The following is a 21,610-nucleotide window of genomic DNA, read 5'->3' on the forward strand; positions in this document are numbered from 1 at the left end:
CTGGGACCACAGGTGTGAGCCACCACACCCAGGCAATTTTTTTTATTTTCTGTAGAGATGGGGTCTCGCCATGTTGCTGATATGGTTTGGCTGTGTCCCCAGTCAAATCTCATCTTGAACTGTAGTTCCCATAATCCCTATGTGTTGTGGGAGGGAGCTGGTGGTGGGTAATTGAATCATGGGGATGGTTACCCTCATGCTGTTCGCGTGATAGTGAGTGAGTTCTCACGAGATCTGATGGTTTTATAAGGAACTTTTCTCCCTTTTGCTTGGCACTTCTCCTTGTTGCCACCATGTGAAGACTCACATGTTTGCTTCCCCTTCCGCCATGATTGTAACTTTCCTAAGGCCTCCCCAGCTATGCTGAACTGTGAGTCAATTAAACCTCTTTCCTTTATAAATTACCCAGTCTCAGGTATGTCTTTATCAGCAGTGTGAGAACAGACTAAACCAGTTGCCCAAGATGCTCTTCAACCCCTGGGCTCAAATGATCCTACTGCCTCGGTCCCCCAAAGTACTGAGATTACAGGCACGAGCCATGCCAGGCCTCTGAAATGTTCTACACATCTTCTGAGCAAAAAGTTAGCCTTTGAGAAAACCAAAAATGTAGAGATTTCATATCATATTATAACAAACACTAGATTCTGGCAACCCCTAAAATTAAATTACATTGAGTTTTTAAAGAAAAGAAATAAAACATGGCTTATGCCTGTAATCCCAGCACTTTGGGAGGCTGAAGTAGGCACATCACTTGAGGTCAGGAGTTCCAGACCAGCCTGGCCAATATGGCAAAACCCTGTCTTTACTAAAAATACAAAAATTAGCCAGGTGTGGTGGTGGGTGTTTGTCATCCCAGCTACTCAGGAGGCTGACAGGAGAATCACTTGGACCCAGATGGCGGAGATTGCAGTGAGCTAAGATTGCACTACTGTATTCTAGCCTGGCTGACAGAGCAAGACTCTATCTCAAAAAAAAAAAAAAAAAAAAAAAGAAAGAAAGAAAAGAAAAATTTAAAAATTTAAAAGGAAAAGAAAACACACAAAAGGTGGTTCCCACCTATAATCCCAGCACTTTGGGAGGCTGAGGCAGGCAGACCACCTGAGGTCAGGAGTTCAAGACCAGACTGGCCAACATGGTGAAACCCTGTTTCTACCAAAAATACAAAAATTAGCTGGACGTGGTGGCACATGCCTGTAATCCCAGCAACTTGGGAGGCTGAGGCAGGAGAATTGCTTGAACCCAGGAGGTGGAAGTTGCAGTGAGCCGAGATTGCACCACTGCACTCCAGCCTGGGCAACAGAGTGAGACTCCACCTCAAAAAAATAAATAAATAAAAATAAATAAATAAATAAATAAATTTGTTGGGGGAAAAAACACAAAAGCTAAAACTGTCTTAGATCAGTAAACCTAAATTCCACTTCCCTACCATCCCTTCCATAGACAATCACTATCATGAGTTAGGTTTATATCTTCCCAGCATGTGTTTACATTTACATGTATAAATTAACACAAATGAGATCATACTATACATACTATTCTATATCTTGCTCTTTTCTATGTAAAATATCTGAAAGGTCATTCCCCATTGGCATATACAAATATGTCTCAATAAAATAGGTACACAGTAACTTTTATATAGATTTGTCTTTGGCCAGTGTCTTATTTCAGTTGTTTATACAGTTTGCTGCTATTTCTAACAATCCTGCAACATACTTGCTTATATAAATATATATCAAAAGGCCGGGCTCAGTGGCTCACACCTGTAATCCCAGCACCTTGGGAGGCCAAGGTGGGCAGATCACTTGAGGTCAGGAGTTCAAGACCAGCCTGGTCAACATGGTGAAATCCCATCTCCACTAAAAATACAAAAATTAGCCGGGAGTGGTTGCGGGTGCCTGTAATTCCAGCTACTCCAGAGGCTGAGGCAGGAGAATCACTTGAACCCAGGAGTCGGAGGTTGCAGTGAGCTGAGATCACGCCACTGCGCTTCAGCCTGGGTGAAAGAGTGAAACTCCGTCTCAAAAAATATATATATACACACACACACACACACACACACACACACACACACACACACACACACATATACACACAGATACATCAATGTACTTTTGCAATTATATTTATGAGATAAATTCCTACTGGTGGGATATTTCAGTAAACAGGCTTGTGCTTTTTTTTTTTTTTTTTTTTTTTTTGACAGAGTTTCACTCTTTTTGCCCAGGCTGGAGTGCAATGGCAAAACGTCAGCTCAATGCAACCTCGGCCTCACAGGTTCAAGTGATTCTCCTGCCTCAGCCTCCTAAGTAGTCAGGATTACAGGTACCTGCTACCACACCTGGCTAATTTTTGTATTTTTAGGGGGGGGGGGTTACGCAATGTTGGCCAGGCTGGTCTCGAACTCCTGACCTCAGGTGATCCACACGCCTTGGCCTCCCAAAGTGCTGGGATTACAGGCGTGAGCCACCGCGCCTGGCCTAGCTTGTGCATTTTTAATGTTAGTAGATATAGTCAAATTACTCTAAAAAAGTTATAAGTTTACATATGGATCCATAAAGAACACACGTAACTGTTTCATGTAGTACTAAAAATTTTCATAAATGGTACATTTATAAATGTACATACATTTGAATTTTCCTTTTTCACTTAATATTTTCTTTTTTATGTTTCTATGTTGCTATCTCCCAATCTAGTTCATTCCTTTTAACTGCTGGTATAGTTAAAAAATATTTCAGTGAACATGTTTCTACATGTTGCCTTGTGCATATCTCTAAGACTCTTAAGATATACATCTAAAAATATACCTGTATCACCTAAAGATAATTATACAAATGTTTCTGCATGTCATAGTCTACTTAGTGTTGCTATAAAGGAATACCTGAGACTGTGTAATTTATAAAGAAAAAAATGTTTATTTGGTTGATTCTGATGTCTAGAAAAGTTGAAGACTTGGCATCTGGTGAGGGCCTCAAGCTGCTTCCCCTCATGGAAGAAGGGGAGCTGGCCCACGCAGAGATCACATGGTGAGACAGGAAGGAGATGGTCTTAGTGGGACTCTTCTTAGCACTCAGCTCTCAAAAGAAGTAATAGAGTAAGATCTCACTCCCCTCCCCTCCTACCCCCGGCTTTTCCAGAGGGCATTCATCTACTATTGAGGGATCCATCTCCATGACCCACTCACCTCCCATTAGACTCTACCTCCAACACTGGGGATCAAATTTTGGCATGAGATTTGGAGGGGACAAACGTAGAAACTATAGCAGTGTATATATGTGTGTATGCACATATAAATGTTTTTGTAGTCAATGCATATTAACATTGATGAACTACTAGAACTAATGAGTGCTAATCTTGACAGATATAAGATCAATATACAAAAATCAACAGTATTCCTATATCCAACACCCCAAATTAGAAAACATTATTTTAAAACATACAGGGCCGAGTGAGGTGGTTCACACCCATAATCCCAGCACCTCGGCAGGCCAAGGCAGGCGGATCACCTGAGGTCAGGAGTTCGAGAGCAGCCTGGCCAACATGGCGATACCCCATCTCTACTAAAAATACAAAAATCAGTCGGGCGTGGTGGTGGGCGCCTGTAATCCCAGCTGCTCAGGAGGCTGAGGCAGGAGAATCACTTGAACCTGGGAGGCAGAGGTTGCAGTGAACCGAGATCACACCATCGCTCTCCAGCCTGGGCAACAAAGCAAGACCGTGTCTCAAAAACCAAAAAGCAGATACAGGCAGCATGGTAGAGTGGTTAAAAGCATTAACGCTGGAGCCAGATTGCCCAAAGTTTGTATCTATCTCTGCCACTTACTACCTGTGTGACCTTGAGCAAATTACTCAACCATTCAATGCCTCAGTTTTCTCATGTGTTAAATGTGATAACAGTTCCTATCTGATAAGGTTACTTTAAGAATTAAGTGAGTTTATACTTGTAAAGTGCTTAGAATTGTGCCTGAAATATCGTAATCAGTATATCTAAGTGCTTACTAAACAAAATAAGAACCTTTATGACAACAAAACCTATATGGTACCTAGAACTAACATGAGCTCATACCAAGAAAAGAACATAAGTCTCAAGTAAATGGGAAAATTTGGGGATGAAAAAATATCAATGTTGAAGGAATGTTAATTCTCCCAAATTTAATCTATAAATATAATGCAACTTCAACCAAGCTCTTGACATGGTTTTTCAGAGACTTTACAAGATGATCAATAAATTTACAAGGAAGAATAAAGTGACCAGACCACCAGAAAGTTTTTTTTATTGAGGAACTTTTTTTTCCAGATATTATCATATACTATGCTAATTGTTACAGAGATACTGTAATTAAAACTCTGTATGTTATTAAAACAGGAAGGCCGGGCGCGGTGGCTCAAGCCTGTAATCCCAGCACTTTGGGAGGCCGAGACGGGCGGATCACGAGGTCAGGAGATCGAGACCATCCTGGCTAACCCGGTGAAACCCCGTCTCTAGTAAAAAATACAAAAAAATAGCCGGGCGAGGTGGCGGGTGCCTGTAGTCCCAGCTACTCGGGAGGCTGAGGCAGGAGAATGGCATAAACCCGGGAGGCGGAGCTTGCAGTGAGCCGAGATCCGGCCACTGCACTCCAGTCTCGGCGACAGAGCAAGACTCCGTCTCAAAAAAAAAAAAAAAAAAAAGGAAGAGGGCAAAAAGACCACAGGGACAAAAAACATCTTAGAAAAAGACCCATGTATAATATTATAAATTCATGAGGAAAGACTGGGATACTTGATTAGCTATTTAGAAAAAGATGAAATTATATTTTAAACTATACAGAAAAACAAATCCCACAGTGATTAAATATGTAGGTGTAAAAAATAAAACTTTAAAAAACAAAAATACATACACATTTGACAATATCTTTGTGATAGAGAAAGGAAAAACTTCATCAACAACAAATACAACAGTATCAGCAAATACTTATGGAGCTTTATGTATAGTCACTCTTCCAAGTGCTTTACACTAAATAACTTACTAAAACAAGGTACAAAAGGCACAAACCACAAAGGAAAAAGATGAACAAATGTAACCACATTAAAATGAAAATTTTCTGTATGACAAAAGACATCATAAACAAAATGAAAAGTTAAGTCACAGTTAGGGAGATATCATTTGCTAAGAAAATACCTAACAAAGAATTAATATTCAGAATATTTATATATATATACAGAGAGAATGAGACCTTTTTTTTTTTTTTAAGAGATATGGCCTAGTTCTATCAACCAAGATGGAGTGTACTGGCGTGAACATGGCTCACTGCAGCCTCAGCCTCCTGGGCTCAAGCGATCTTCCCACCTCAGCTTGTCAAGTAGGAGGGACTACATGCACGCATCACCATGCCCAGCTAATTTTTGTGTTTTTTTGTAAAGACAGGGTTTCGCCACATTGCCCAGGCTAGTCTCAAGTTTCTGAGCTCACAATCTGCCGCCTTCACTTCCCCAAGTGCTAAGATCACAGGTGTGGGGCATGGTGTCCAGCCCAGAATATTTTTTAAAAACCTGCTTAAATAAATATAAAAAATACATATGGGCCAGGTGGCGGTGGTTCATGCTTATAATCTCAGTACCTTGGAATGCTGAGGCAGGAGGATCACTTGAGGCCAGGAATTTGAGACCAGCCTGGGCAACATAACAAGATCTCATCTCCACAAAAAAAATTTTTTTTTTTTTTTTGGGACGGAGTCTTGCTCTGTCACCAGGCTAGAGTGCAGTGGTGCGATCTCAGCTCACTGCAACCTCTGCCTCCCGAGTTCAAGCGATTCTCCTGCCTCAGCCTCCTAAGTAGTTGGGACTACGGGAGCGTGCCACCATGCCCAGCAGATTTTTGTATTTTTAGCAGAGATGGGGTTTTACCATGTTGGCTAGGATAGTCTCAATCTCTTAACCTCATGATGTGCCCACCTTGGCCTCCCGAAGTGCTGGGATTATAGGCGTGAGCCACTGTGCCAGGCCTCTACAAAAAAAAAATTATTTATTTTTATTTTATTTATTTTTTTTTTTTTTGAGATGGAGTCTCACCCTGTCGCCCGGGCTGGAGTGCAGTGGCACAATCTTGGCTCAATGTAACCTCCACCTCTCAGATTCAAGCAATTCTCCTGACCCAGCCTCCTGAGTAGCTGGGATTACAGGCACATGCCACCATGCCTGGCTAATTTTTGTATTCTTGGTAGAGATGGGGTTTCACCATGTTGGTCAAGCTTGCCTCAAACTCCTGACCTCAAGATCTGCCCACCTTGGCCTCCCAAAGTACTGGGATTACAGGCGTGAGCCACCATGCCTGGCCAAAAAATTTTAAAAATAAAAACATTAAACAGGCATGGTGGCAGGAGTCTATAATCCCAGCTACTTGGGAGATGGAGGCAGGAGGACTGCTTAAGCCTGGGAAGCTGAGGATGTAGTGAGCCATGATCATGCCACTGCACTCCACCTTGGGTGACACAGCAGGTCACTGTCTCCAAAAAATAAAAAGACACGTGACTCAATTTTGTTTTTAAGTAGAAAAGATAAAAATAGAAAATTTACTGACAAGAAAAGTAAATGGCCAATAAACATATGAAACTCTTCACACTCAGTATTAATCAAGGAAATGCAATTAAAACAAGATATTGGCTAGGCGCAGTGACTCATGCCTGTAATCCCAGTGCTTTGGGAGGCTGAGGCAAATGGATCACGAGGTCAGGAGTTCGAGACCAGCCTGGCCAACATGGTGAAACCCCGTCTCTGCTAAAAATAGAAAAATTAGTTGCGCATGGTGGCAGGTACCTGTAATCCCAGCTATTCGGGAGGCTGAGGCAGGAGAATCGCTTGAACCCGGGAGGTGGAGGTTGTGGTGAGCCGAGATCATGCCATTGCAGCACTCCAGCCTGGGCAAGAAGAGTGAAACTCTGTCTCAAAAAAAAAAAAACAAACAACAACAACAAAAAAAACAAGGTACCATTGTATACCCAACATACAGGTTAAAAAAAAGAAAGAAAAAGAAAGAGAGACACTAAATGATGACAAAGATCAAAGATGTAAGAACACTGAAATTCTTACAATATACTGCTAATGTGCACTTAATTAGATCAACATATGATATAGCAATTCCACTTTTAGGAACATAGCCTAAAGAAGCTCTCAGCCAGGCATGGTGGCTCATGCCTGTAATCCTAGTACTTTGGAAGGTCAAGGTGGGTGGATCCACCCACCTTGTTTGGGATCAGCTTGGCCAACGTGGCAAAACCCCGTCTCTACTAAAAATACAAAAATTAGCTGGGTGTGAAGGTGCATGCCTATAATCCCAGACACTCAGGAGGCTAAGGCAGGAGAATTGCTTGAACCTGGGAAGCGGAGGCTGCAATGAGCTGAGATCATGCCACTGCACTCCAGTCTGGATGACAGAGCAAGACTCTGTCTCAAAAATAAATAAAAATAAGGCCGGGTGCAGTGGCTCATGCCTGTAATCCCAGCACTTTGGGAGGCCGAGGCAGGTGAATTACGAGGTCCAGAGTTCAAGACCAGACTGGCCAACATGGTGAAACTCCGTCTCTACTAAAAATTAGCCAGGCAGGCCGGGCGCGGTGGCTCACGCCTGTAATCCCAGCACTTTGGGAGGCCGAGGCGGGCGGATCACGAGGTCAGGAGATCGAGACCATCCTGGCTAACCCAGTGAAACCCCGTCTCTACTAAAAATACAAAGAAAAAAAAACTAGCCGGGCGCGGTGGCGGGCGCCTGTAGTCCCAGCTACTCGGGAGGCTGAGGCAGGAGAATGGCGTAAACCTGGGAGGCGGAGCTTGCAGTGAGATGAGATCCGGCCACTGCACTCCAGCCTGGGTGACAGAGCAAGACTCCGTCTCAAAAAAAAAAAAAAAAAAAAAAAAAAAATTAGCCAGGCATGGTGGTGGGCGCCTGTAATACCAGCTACTTGGGAGGCTGAGGCAGGAGAATCACCTGAACCCGGGAGGCAGAGGTTGCAGTGAGCTGAGATCATGCCACTGCACTCCAGCCTGGGCAACAGAGCAAGACTCCATCTCCAAAAATAAATAAAAATAAACAAACAAACAAACAAACAAAGAAGCTCTCCACATATTCACAAACAGACTTGCATAAGGATGCGCACTATAGAGATGTTTTCAATAAAAAATTAGTATAAAACTTTACTTGAACATAAAGGAACAAATTAACTATACCTTATTCCTATAATGAAATGCTATCCAGCACGTAAGATGAGTAAACTAGAACTATATTTTTTGAAATGGATATATTTCAAAAATATCATACTTAGTGAAAAAGGCAATTAGAAAGTATAACACAAGATATTTAAGGTTGGGCACAGTGGTTCATGCCTATAATCCCAGCATTTTGAGAGGTTGAGTCCAGCAGAACACCTGAGGTCAGGAGTTCAAGACCAGCCTGACAAACATGATGAAATCACCTCTACTAAAAATACAAAAATTAGCTGGGTGTGGTGGTGCATACCTGTAATCCCAGCTATTTGGGAGGCTGAAGCATGAGAAACACTTGAACCTGGGAGGTGGAGGTTGCAGTGAGCAGAGATCGCGTCACTGCACTCCAACCTGGGTGACAAGAGTAAGAGTCTGTCTCTTAAAAAAAAAAAAAAAAAACAGATATTTAAAACTTAAGAACAAAAACTAATACTATATATTCCCTGCAGAGACTTACATGTATAGTATAAAACAAACCAAGTTTCACATATCTCTGAAACTAGAGAGGGAAAAGGGATGGGGGTATAGTGGTTTTAGCTGTTTCTTTTTTTATTTACTTTATGCTCTAGAATCTGACACTGTATGTTTAATATTTTATTTTAAATGAGTCTAAAGCAACTGTGGCAAAAGATAACATTTGTTTTGTTTTTCCCAAAAGCCCATTCTGTAATTTAATTAACATTTGTTAGATATGAGTGGAGGGCAAATTGGTAAACATGATATTATTTTCTGCATGTTTGAAAATTTTTGTAATTGAAAATTTTGGTTTTATATAGTAATGCCAATTTATACACAAGTTTTCAAAATGATATATAAATCTGCAGAGCTAAATATATTAAATGATAGAATTCTAGGTTCCTATGACTTCTAAAATCAAGGTAAATGTGAGGAAAATAGAAAAGTCTAAAAAAAGGACAAATTTTAATTACTCAATACAACATGTTACCTGCTTCTCCTGAAGGTGTTTCCTCAGTAACTAGGGGTAAGCCAGATGCAAAGAAGTCCATGATTGTTGCATAAATATCTGGTTTCAGTAAATTCCAGTCTAAATCTTCATTTTCCTATAAACATTGAAAGGAAAATGCTGTATTTGCAGGCAAGGGCAGAGACCCATACAGAACGCTACCTTATACCTCTTTTTTTTTTTTTTTTCTGAGGTGGAGTCTCACTCTGTTGCTCAGACTGGATGGAGTGCAGTGGCATGATCTTGACTCACTGCAACCTCCACCTCCTGGGTTCAAGCAATTCTCCTGCCTCAGCCTCCCAAGTAGCTGGGACTACAGGTGTGTGCCACCACAGCTGGCTAATTTTTTGTAGTTTTAGCAGAGATGAGGTTTCACCATGTTAGCCAGGATGGTCTCAATCTCCTGACCTTGTGATCCGCCTACCCCGGCCTCCCAAAGTGCTGGGATTACAGGCGTGAGCCACTGCGCCCAGCCCCCTTATACCTCTTAAGAATCTTTTCCTGGCCAGGTGTCGTAGTTCATGTCTAATCCCAACATTTTGGGAAGCTGAGGCAGGAGGATAGCTTGAGTCCAAGAGTTCAAGACTAGCCTGAGCAACACAGTGAGACTTCATCTCTTTTCATATTTTTACAAATAATAAATAAATGGAAAGGAAGAAAGAAAAAAGAGAGAAAAGAAGCAGAAAAAAGGAGAAGAAAGGCAAGCAGGTGGGCGAAGGGAAGGGGAAGGGAAAAGGGAAAGGGAAAAGAAAAGAGATAAAAATAAGAAAAGAAAAGAGTAAAGGAAAAGAAAAAATATCTTTTCCTATATACACACTATACCTACGCAATGGCAACCACTTCTGGAGAATGTATATTAGCTCCACATCTTAAAGGGTCCTGTTTAAATAAATTTCAGAAGATAAAATCTTAAAGATTCCCCCATTCATTAACTAATTCATTCACTTATCAAACTTCCGTTGTTCTAATTTGATTTAAATGATTAAAAGACATTTTTCGTGATGTGAAGACAAAATATTAAATGGATTTTCTGTCTTTAAAGAGGATGATAAAGAGATACCCATTCTCTTAAAAAAATAGGATGTAATTGCTTGACCAAGTATACAGAACAGTCTACAACTATTCAAAAAATTTACTTACATATATTACTTAAAGGGTATGAAAGAAATTTGGCTGGGCGTGGTGGCCCACGCCTATAATCTCAGCACTTTGGGAGGCTGAGGCAGGTGGATCGCCCGAGGTCAGGAGTTTGAGACCAGCCTGGCCAACATAGTGAAACCCCGTCTCTACTAATAATACAAAAATTAGCCAGGCGTGGTGGCAGAGGCCTGTAATCCCAGCTGCTCCGGAGGCTGAGGAAGGAGAATCGCTTGAACTTGGGAGCCAGATGTTGCAGTGAGCCGAGATCACGCCACTGCCCTCCAGCCTGGGCGACAGAGTGAGACTCCGTCTCAAAAGAAAAAAGAAACAATATAGAGATAGTACATAAAAGGTGACATAAATGGGGACTGCTAAGGTTATAAAAGTAAAACTAGTGAAATAGCTTAGTGATTGGGAAAGGAAACTAGTTCTAGGTAATAAATCATTTGGAAAATAAATCAGAGTGTTACCTCAGATCTTCAGTAAATAGTAGACTCTACTAAATAGGATAATATTGGTAATAAAAATAAGAAAAACATCCTAAAGTTGTCTGAATGAGAAAAAAAGGCAGCATATAAGCTGCAAATATACATATACATTTCGAAAAAAATAACACAAATTATGCATAAAGAAATCTAATTATCAACTGGAAATCAGAAGTAGAAACAGGTGATTGCTGAAGACATTCAGTAAAATGTGATAGTCCATGATGAGAAAGGTTACTAGAAGAAAACAAAAAAATCCAATATTCCGTCTATTAAATACCAACGTGGGCAGGCGTGGTGGCTCACACCTATAATCCCAACATTTTGGGAGGCCGAGACAGGAGGATTGCATGAGCCCAGGAGTTCAAGACCAGTCTGGGCAATATAGAAGGACACTGTCTCTACAATTAAAAAAAAGAAAAAAGAAAAAAAAATTAGCTGGGCATGGTGGCATGCACCTATAGTCCCAGCTACTCGGGAAGCTGAGCTGGGAGGATTGCTTGAGCCTGGGAGTTAGTGGTTGCAGCAACCCATGATCGCGCCACTATATTCCAGCCTGGGAAACAGAGCAAGATCCCATCTATATGGATGTGTACATAGATACACACACACATACATATATATGTATCAACATATATATACCCTAACTTGGGATATTATCTATTGGTTACGTCATTTCACTTAAGAAAAAATTGCAGAGCTAGGGCAATTTCAAATAGGGTAACTAAATAATGAAAGTAAGAGAGCTAAAGGATGACTTACTAAATCTAATCAAGAAAAATAGGAAAAGTAAAAAAAACAAAAAAAAACCCTTTAAGATATAATCACATTTTTACCTATAAAAATTTACATATAGCATAGGCTATATGTAAAAGAACTAAATAACTTTTAAAAATAAATATATAATTTCCCACTTATAACTAGTTGTAAGTATTAGATAACATATATAAAGCACTAGTGCCATATCTGACATTGAATATATTAAAAAAATGCTTATCCCTTCTTCCCCTTAAAAAATATGGAAGAAAGAAAACTGGAGAATGGGGGACTGGATGTGGCGGTTCACACCTGTAATCCCAGCAGTTTGAGAAGCCAAGGTGAGCAGATTGTTTGAGCTCAGAAATTTGAGACCAGCCTGGGCAACATGGCAAAATCCCATCTCTACAAAAAATACAAAAATTAGTTGGACGTGGTGGTATGCACGTATAGTCCCAGCTACCAGGGAGGCTGAGGTGAGAGGATTGCTTAAGCTCAAGAGGCTGAGGCTTCAGTGAGCCTAGATCATGCCACTGCACTCTGACCTGGGTGACGGAGTGAGACTTTGTCTCTAAATAAATAAATAGGTACAAGAGAATACTGGACTAGATGACTAGATTTAACATGTCACTAACCCAGTACGTCCACTTTTTTTTTTTTTTTAATTTTTTTTTTGAGACAGAGTCTCACTCTGTCACCCAGGCTGGAGTGCAGTGGCCCGATCTCGGCTCACTGAAAACTCGGCCTCCTTGGATCACACCATTCTCCTGCCTCAGCCTCCTGAGTAGCTGGGGCTACAGGCACCCGCCACCACACCCGGCTAATTTTTTTGTATTTTTAGTACCGACGGGGTTTCACTGTGTTAGCCAGCATGGTTTTGATCTCCTGACCTCGTGATCCGCCCGCCTCAGCCTCCCAAAGTGCTGGGATTACACGCTTGGGCCACCGCGCCTGGCCCCCAGTATGTCCACTTTTAAGGACATAAAGAGCTCAGACTAATCCTTTCAAATTGCTTAAAGGGAGTTTAATAAATACTTGCAATTTTCACACACTATCAGGCAAGTGATTTAAGTTCAGGGGATATATGTCAATCAACAGATTTAAAAGGATACATAGTTCAAATTTAAATAGTTCATGTCCCATTAATCTAGTAGACATAAAAAATGGAACAGGCCTTTCTAGCAGATATTTCCTTGACTGTTGAAAAACACAGCATATTTTGGCCGGGCATAGTGGCTCACGCCTGTAATCCCAGCACTTTGGAGGCTGAGGCAGGTGATCACCTGAGGTGAGGAGTTCTAGACCAGCCTGGCCAACATGGCGAAACCCTGTCTCTACTAAAAATACAAAAATTAGCAGGGCATGGTGGCAGGTGCCTGCAATCCCAGCTACTCGGGGTGGCGGGGGGGCCAAGGCAGGAGAATCGCTTGAATCCGGGAGGCGGAGGTGGCAGTGAGCCAAGAGCACCATTGCACTGCAGCTGGGGGACAAGAGCGAGACTTCGTCTCAAAGAAAAAAAAAAGAAAATGAAAAAGAAAAACATAGCATATTTCGCTTGATTTTTCTGACATTTAGAGGGCAAGAGAGTAAGACCCTGTCTCGAAAATAAAAAATAAAAATTAAAGAACAGAAAAATGGAAATGTTGGAGAGAGAGGCACTGGACTCAGAAAAAAATGAAAAGTATTTCGAGTCTTATTTTATATAATCCTATGTTTACCTTTGTGACAGTGATGAAATCTGGTCCAAAGAAGACACTTTTTACTCCTTCAATCCTAAATAACTGCCTGCAAAAAAAGAAAAAAATAAGAGATACTAAAATGCTTGATTATGGAAAAGTTTAAACATACACAAAAGTAGAGAAAAGCAAAAAACTCTCCACATATCTCTTGCAGCTTTAACAATTATCAACTCATGGCCAATTTTGTTTTATAATTCCTACTCTATGATTTAGCAATCCCACACTATTTACCAAAAGAAATAAAAACACATGCTCCACAAAGACTTGTAGATAAATCTTTATAGCAGCTTAATTTTAAAATAGCCACACATGTAGAAAAATATGGAAATGTCCATCACCTGGTGAATGAATAGACTGCTATATCTATACTATCAATCATTCATGAAACAAATATTTGACACCTACTAAATGCCAGGCACTGTACAAGCACGAAACAGACTATTTTCTTTCTTTTTTTTTTTTTTTCTTTCGAGATGGAGTCACCCTCTGTCACCCAGGCTGGAATGCAGTGGTAAGATCGTGGCTCACTGCAACCTCCACCTCCCAGGTTCCAGTGATTTTCCTGCCTCAGCCTCCCACGTAGCTGGGATTACAGGCACCTACCACCACACCAAGCTAATTTTTGTATTTTTAGTAGAGACGGAGTTTCACCATATTGGCCAGGCTAGTCTTGAACTCCTGATCCCAGGTGATCTACCCGCCTCGGCCTCCCAAAGTGCTGGGATTATAGGCATGAGCCAGCACACCCAGCCTAAACAGACTATTTTCAAAAGACTACCTTGAAAAGAGATTTTGCCAACTGAACATCTGACAGAAATAATCTCTCACTAATCTATAACTGAATTAATTGGGGCTTTTTTACTTTTACATTTTTTTTTTTTTTTTTTTTTTTTTTTTGAGACGGAGTCTCGGTCTGTCGCCCAGGCTGGAGTGCAGTGGCCGGATCTCAGCTCACTGCAAGCTCCGCCTCCCGGGTTCACGCCATTCTCCTGCCTCAGCCTCCCGAGTAGCTGGGACTACAGGCGCCCGCCGCCTCGCCCGGCTAGTTTTTTGTATTTTTTAGTAGAGACGGGGTTTCACTGGGTTAGCCAGGATGGTCTCGATCTCCTGACCTCGTGATCCGCCGGTCTCGGCCTCCCAAAGTGCTGGGATTACAGGCTTGAGCCACCGCGCCCGGCCTACTTTTACATTTTTAATACAAAATATGAACTCATCCTTGATGTAAATGTTTCAAACAATAAAATTTAAATGCCCCTTGACCACCCCTACCAAATCCTGTTATCAGTTTCGTGTGTATTCTTCCAGATCTTTTTGTCAGTGCATTTGTTGTTCTGTGGTTTTTGCTTTCATATACATAATATCATATTGGACTCACTGTTCTGCAAGTTGCTTTCTTCACTTGTATGTCTCATATGTCTTTCTATGACAGTAAATACATCCCTGCACATATCTTGGGCACATGTGCAAGTAACTTCTAGGGTAGTAACCCAGTAGTGAGTTGTGGAATCATGTATGTAGTTACAGGGTTTTATTTAATAAAATAAAACAGAACAACAGAAAGAGATGAAGAAAGGAAATTTAAGACTCTATTATCTATTGTAAGGGTGAAAAAAGAGTGAAAACTATCCCATCAAACACTTGTATCTCACATATACACACACACGATGTAAAACACTTTTTACTGTGACTTATGTCAAAAAAGTACGAAAAACAGCCTGTAATTCCAATACTTTGGAAGCCAAGTAGGACAGATCACTTGAGCTTAGGAGTCTGAGACCAGCCTGGGCAACATGATGAAACCTAGCCTCTACAAAAAATACCAAATTTAGCCAGGTAAAGTGGCACATGCCTATAGTCCCAATTACTTACGAGGCTAAGGCAGGAGAATAGCTTGAACCCAGAGGTGGAGGTTGCAGTGAGCCAAGATCATGCCATCACACACCAGCCTGGGCAACAAAAGTGAAACCTTATCTCAATAAATAAATAAATAAAAGTTTAAAAATAAAATACGAAAAACAAACACTCTAAGGTATATTCTGAGAAGTGATATGTTTAAGTAAAAAGAAAAAGTACTTATTAATTATAAATTTTAAAAACAATTCCAGAGCTTAGCAAATCCCTAGGTTCCTTAAATGAGACATATAAAATGGCTGTATGTATAGAAACAGTTACCTAAGCTCTGTTTTCCGAGTATCCCTGGCAATCAGATTGAGGCTTCAGTTCCCAAAAATTTCAACTGATGCTGACTCTAATATTCTTTATTATTAACTTCTCTATCAGTTAAAAAGAGCTTCATCCCAACAATTTTATCATTTGTGCTTTTTTTTTTTTTTTGAGACAGAGTCTCACTCCGTGGCCCAGGCTGGAGTAGAGTGGTACAATCTCAGCTCACTGCAAGCTCCGCCTCCTGGGTTCATGCCATTCTCCTGCCTCAGTCTCCTGAGTAGCTGGGACTACAGGCGCCTGCCACCACACCCGGCTAATTTTTGGTATTTTTAGTAGAGATGGGGTTTCACTGTGTTAGCCAGGATGGTCTCGATCTCCTGACCTCATGATCCGCCCACCTCGGTCTCCCAAAGTGCTGGGATTACAGGCGTGAGCCCCCGCGTCCGGCCCTATGCTTTATAATCTCTAACATACAGTAGTCCCCCCTTATCCCCAGGGGATCCATTCCAATGGCCCCAGTGGATCCCTGAAACTACACGTAGTATTGAACCCTGCAAGTACTATGTTTTTTTCCTATACATATATATCTATGAAAAGTTTAATTTATAAATTAGGCACAGTAAGAGATTAACCACTGATAATAAAATAGAACAGTTATAACAATACGCCAGCAATATGCCAGCATCACTACTTTAAGAGATGGCTACTAAGTAACCAATGATGTGGCGACGGCAGTGGGGGGGGTCAGCAGAGGGGAGGGCACAGGCAGACAGATAATGTATATGACATGGATACACTGGAAAAGGGATAATTTATGCCCTAGGGAGGACAGAGCAAGATTTCACCATGCTACTCAGAAAAGCAGCACAATTTAAAACTGATGAATTTTTACATTTCTGGAATTTTCCCTTTAATATTTTTAGACTATGGCTGATATTGGGTAACTGAAACCGGGGAAAGTGAAACCACAGATAAGGGGGGACTACTGGTTTAAACATGCCTTTATCTGGTGAATTTTAAAACTGTCCCTACTGACTAGTTTTCATTTACAGTTCTGAATAGAGTATTTTAGGAATTACTCCACCTAGAAAGAACTACAAATTCAACTACCCTTATGAATAAAATAAGCAAGTTCTCATTATTCTTAAAAATCAGATTTTTAAGATCTGAAATGGAAATTTACCATATTTATCAATTTGATGAATATTTTTTCTTAAGTAAAAACATAAGTTTTTATTTATTCATGCTATAGGTCTCTCAAATATATCGCTCTTCAGGAGAAAATTTTTTTAATATCAACTCTCATTTTTCTTTTCTGAGACAGGGTCTCACTCTCATGCCTAGGCTGGAATGTAGTGGCACAATCATGGCATCACAGCTCATAGTTTCCTTAATCTCCTGGGTTTAAGTGATCCTCCCACCTCGGTCTCCCTAGTAGCTAGGACTACAGACACGTATCACCACACTTGGCTAATTTTTGTACTTTTTGTAGACAGGGTTTCACCATGTTGCCCAGGCTGGTCTCAAACCCCTAAGCTCAAGTGATCCCCACCTCCTCAGCCTCCTCAACATGTTTGGGGTTTTTTTGAGACAGGGTCTCACTCTGTTGCCCAGGCTGGAGTACAGTGGCACCATTATGGCTCACTGCAGCCTCAACCTCCCAGGCTCAAACGATCCTCCCATCTCAGCCTCCCGCATAGCTAAGACAAGAGGTACACACCATCACACCCAGCTAAATTTTTGTGTGTGTGTCTGTGTGTGGTAGAGATGGGATCTCTGTGTGTGTGAGTGAGTGTGTGCGTGTGTGTGTGTGTGTGTGTGTGTGTGTGTGTGGTAGAGATGGAGTCTTTCTATGTTGCCCCGGCTGGTCTCAAACTCCTGGACTCAAGCAATCCTCCCACTTCGGCCTCCCAAAGTGTTTGGATTACAGGTGTGAGCCACTGCAACATGCCTTATTATTTTTTTTTAATCTCTCATCTGAAAAGAAATTATTCTCTACACTTAAAAAAGAATGTGGTGCACACAGAAATGCAATAGTTAAATAAAGTTGTCTTAACCCCAAAGTCAGTTATTTATGTTTCTTGGTAAAAGCAAATGAAAACAGTAATATACCTAGCCAGAGGGGAGCGAAATGCTGCAGCTGGGGTGGGAAAATCCATGGTCCTTGTCTCAAGAACTGGTTTTCCTGGTATAAACTTTAAGCTGTTGGGATTTGGAGTATCCTGTGTTTGAATAAACATGTATCTCACTAAAAAAAGGAAAAAGAAGAAAATGTTATTCTAGAAAAAAACAGTTAACAAGTTTATGGACTATGACATGCTCATTTGCACAGAACCAGAAGAAATAAGAAAAACTGGGGAAAAACCCAAGACTTTACTGCCCTGATAAAGCATTTATAAAGATAAGAAAGAAATATATCAATATATAGCCGGGCACAGTGGCTCACACCTGTAATCCCAGCACATTGGGAGGCCAAGGCGGGTGGATCACGAGGTCAGGAGTTCAAGACCAGCCTGGCCAAGATGGTGAAACCCCATCTCTACTAAAAATACAAAAATTAGCCAGGTGTGGTGGCAGGCACCTATAATCCCAGCTACTTGGGAGGCTGAGGCAGAGAATTGCTTGAACCTGGGAGGCAGAGGTTGCAGTGAGCTGAGATTGTGCCACTGCACTCCAGCCTGGTGACAGAGTGAGACTCTGTCTCAAAAAAAAAAAAAAAAAAAAAAAAATCAATATATTTAAGTGTGTAGAGTTTTCTATTAATCTCTGGTGTTTTGTTTTCTGGGGTTTTTTTTTTTTTTTTGAGACAAGGTCTTGCTCTGTTGTCCAGGCTGGAGTGCAGTGGCACAATCACGGTTCACTACAACCTCAAATTACTGGGCTCAAGCAATCCTTCCATATAAGCCCCAAAAGTAGCTGGGACTACAGGCGTGCATCATCACACCTAATTAATTTTTGTATTTTTTTGTAGAGACAGGGTCTCACACTGTTGCCCAGGCTGGTCCCAAATTCCTGGACTCAAATGATCCTCCCACCTCAGCCTTCCAAAGTGTTGGGATTAGAGCGTGAGCGCTGTGCCCAGCCAATACTCTGATTATTTAAATAACTGTGTTATGAAACAGATTCCAGAAATAGTCTACACTTAAGTCTTATATATATTCATAATTCAGGAGTCCTATACATATTCTATTTGGTGACTTTGTACCAATGGCTATCATAACCATAGATCACTTATTGCTGACATTAACACAGTAAAATGCTACATTCTCTTCTTTCCAAAGTGCCACCATTATTTTAAAGACAATAAAGTTAGCAATTTATAATAGTAATAATAAATATTTATTGTGTGCTTATTATATGCCAAATACAGAGTCAAAGGCGGTTTTTTTTTTTCTTTCTTTGAGGCGGAGTCTCACTCTGTCGCCCAGGCTGGAGTGCAGGATCTCGGCTCACTGCAAGCTCCACCTCCTGGGTTCATGCCATTCTCCTGCCTCAGCCTCCCGAGTAGCTGGAACTACAGGCGCCCACCACCACGCCTGGCTAATTTTTTTTTTGTATTTTTAGTAGAGATGGGGTTTCACCATGTTAGCCAGGATGGTCTCGAGCTCCTGACCTTGTGATCCGCCCGCCTTGGCCTCCCGAAGTGCTGGGATTACAGAGGTGAGCCACCATGCCCGGCCAAAGGCTTTTTAAAAAAATTTTTTTGTGGAGGTGGAGTCTCCCAATGTTGCTCAGGCTGGTCTCAAGCTCCTGGCCTCAAGTGATCTTCCCACCTTGGTCTCCCAAAATAAAGTGCTGACATTACAGGTGTAAGCCATCATGTCCAGCTCTGGGGCCAAGTGTTTTATTTATTTATTTTTAATTAATTATTATTATTTTTTTTGAGACAGAGTTTTGCTCTTTCGCCCAGGCTGGAGTGGAGTGGCACAATCGTGACTCACTGCAACCTCCACCCCTCGAGGTTCAGCTGATTCTCCTGCCTCAGCCTTCTGAGTAGCTGGGATTACAGGCACAAACCACCATGCCTGGCTAATTTGCTAATTTTTGTATTTTTCAGTAGAGACAGGGTTTCACCATGTTGGCCCAGCTGGTTTCGAACTCCTAACCTCAGGTGATCCACCCGCCTCAGCCTCCCAAGTGCTTGGATTACAGGCGTAAGCCACTGTGCCCGCCGACTCTTTTCTTACAATATCTTTTTTCTAGGACCATGATTAGATTGAGAATTGATTCACTAAAGCAATAAAGAGATAATACAATCTTTAATTTCCTGTCTTGCTATTATGACAACAGCTTGCAGGACGAAAGGACAGCATTGGCGTTTTAATAGTTTTAAAACTATTAAACAGACCTGATTATTCATTATGAAAATGAACCTTCTGGCAGGGGGCAGTGGCTCATGCCTGGAATCCCAGCACTTTGGGAGACCAAGGCGGGTGGATCACAAGGTCAGGAGTTCCAGACCAGCCTGGCCAACATGGTGAAACCCTGTCTCTACTAAAAAAATACAAAAATGAGCCAGACGTGGAGGTGTCTGCCTGTAACCCCAGCTACTCAGGAAGCTGAGGCAGGAGAATCGCTTGAACCCGGGTTGCAGTGAGCTGAGATTGTGCTATTGCACTCCAGCCTGGGTAAGAGAGAGAGAGTAGGTCTCAAAAAAAAAAAAAAGAAAAGAAAATGAATTTTCTGGCCGGGCGAGGTAGCTCACGCCTATAATCCTAGCACTTTGGGAGCCAAAGCGGGCAGATCACCTGAGGTCAGGAGTTCCAGGCCACCCTGGCCAACATGGTAAAACCCCATCTCTACTAAAAATACAAAATTAACCAGGTGTGGTGGCGAGCACCTGTAATCCCAGCTACTCAGGAGGCTGAGGCAAGAGAATCACTTGAACCTGGGAGGCAGAGGTTGCAGTTAACTGGGATCATACCATTGCACTCCAGCCTGGGCCAAAAGAGCGAAACTCCATCTCAAAAAAAAAAAAAAAAAAGAAAGGCTGCGCATAGTGGCTCACGCCTGTAATCTCAGCACTCTGGGAAGTCAAGGCAGGTGGATCACAAGGTCAGGAGTTTAAAACCAGCCTGGCCAACATGGTGAAAACCTGTCTCTACTATAAATACAAATGTTAGCCAGGCATGGGAGCGTGCGCCTGTAGTGCCAGCTACTTGGGAGGCTGAGGCAGGAGAATCACTTGACCCTGGGAGGTGGAAGTTGCAGTGAACTGAGATTGCACCATTACACTCTAGCCTGGGCAACAGAGTGTAATGAAAAAAAAAAACAGAAAAAAAAAAAAAAAAGAAAATGAACCTTCTGAGTAAAAATAAATCCTCCATCTTACAGCAGTATATTTAAATAGATTGACAATCGTATATAACAATTAAAATTTATTCAGTGCCTGGGCGCGGTGCCTCATGCCTGTAATCCCAGCACTTTGGGAGGCCAAGACAGGCGGATCACCTGAGGTCAGGAGTTCGAGAACAGCCTGGTCAACATGGTAAAACCCTGTCTCTACTAAAAATACAACAATTAGCCAGGCGTGGTGATGTGCACCTGTAATCCCAGCTACCCAGAAGGCTGAGGCAGGAGAAATACTTGAATCCGGGAGGGGGAGGTTGCAATGAGCCAAGATCCAGTCACCATACACTCCAGCCTGTGAGACATAGTGAGACTCTGTCTCAAAAAAAAAAAAAAAATTATTCAGTGCCTATCATGTGCTGGGCAGAGTGCTAAGCACTTTACAGGTATTATATCATTTAATCCTTACATGCTTTCTTTTTTTTTTTTTTTTTTTTTTTTTTTTTTGAGACGGAGTCTTGCTCTGTCACCCAGGCTGGAGTGCAGTGGCCGGATCTCAGCTCACTGCAAGCTCCGCCTCCTGGGTTTACGCCATTCTCCTGCCTCAGCCTCCCGAGTAGCTGGGACTACAGGCGCCCGCCACCGCGCCCGGCTAGTTTTTTTGTATTTTTAGTAGAGACGGGGTTTCACCGTGTTAGCCAGGATGGTCTCGATCTCCTGACCTCGTGATCCACCCACCTTGGCCTCCCAAAGTGCTGGGATTACAGGCTTGAGCCACCGCGCCCGGCCTACATGCTTTCAATGAGGTACTGTTTTTATCTTGTTTTATAATAAGG

At 41.8% G+C, this 21,610-nt stretch overlaps 1 protein-coding gene across 6 annotated transcripts in view; it reads right to left on the reverse strand.

The window, feature by feature from the left end:
- Positions 1-21,610, reverse strand: part of LOC105465440 (NFU1 iron-sulfur cluster scaffold) — a 43,530-nt gene that overhangs the window by 12,986 nt on the left and 8,934 nt on the right. For 4 of the 6 annotated variants that reach the window (XM_071076843.1, XM_071076841.1, XM_071076844.1 and 1 more), the window contains exons 3-5: positions 17,598-17,733; positions 13,299-13,365; positions 9,182-9,296 (exon numbers count right to left, since the gene is read on the reverse strand). In XM_071076843.1, the coding sequence (XP_070932944.1) occupies positions 9,182-9,296; positions 13,299-13,365; positions 17,598-17,733 (318 nt within the window). The remainder of the gene's footprint in view (positions 1-9,181; positions 9,297-13,298; positions 13,366-17,597; positions 17,734-21,610) is intronic. The other 2 variants (XM_071076845.1, XM_071076846.1) reach the window with 1 other exon arrangement.

This window comes from Macaca nemestrina, chromosome 13 (genome assembly GCF_043159975.1).
Source record: "Macaca nemestrina isolate mMacNem1 chromosome 13, mMacNem.hap1, whole genome shotgun sequence".
Classification (NCBI taxonomy): domain Eukaryota; kingdom Metazoa; phylum Chordata; class Mammalia; order Primates; family Cercopithecidae; genus Macaca; species Macaca nemestrina.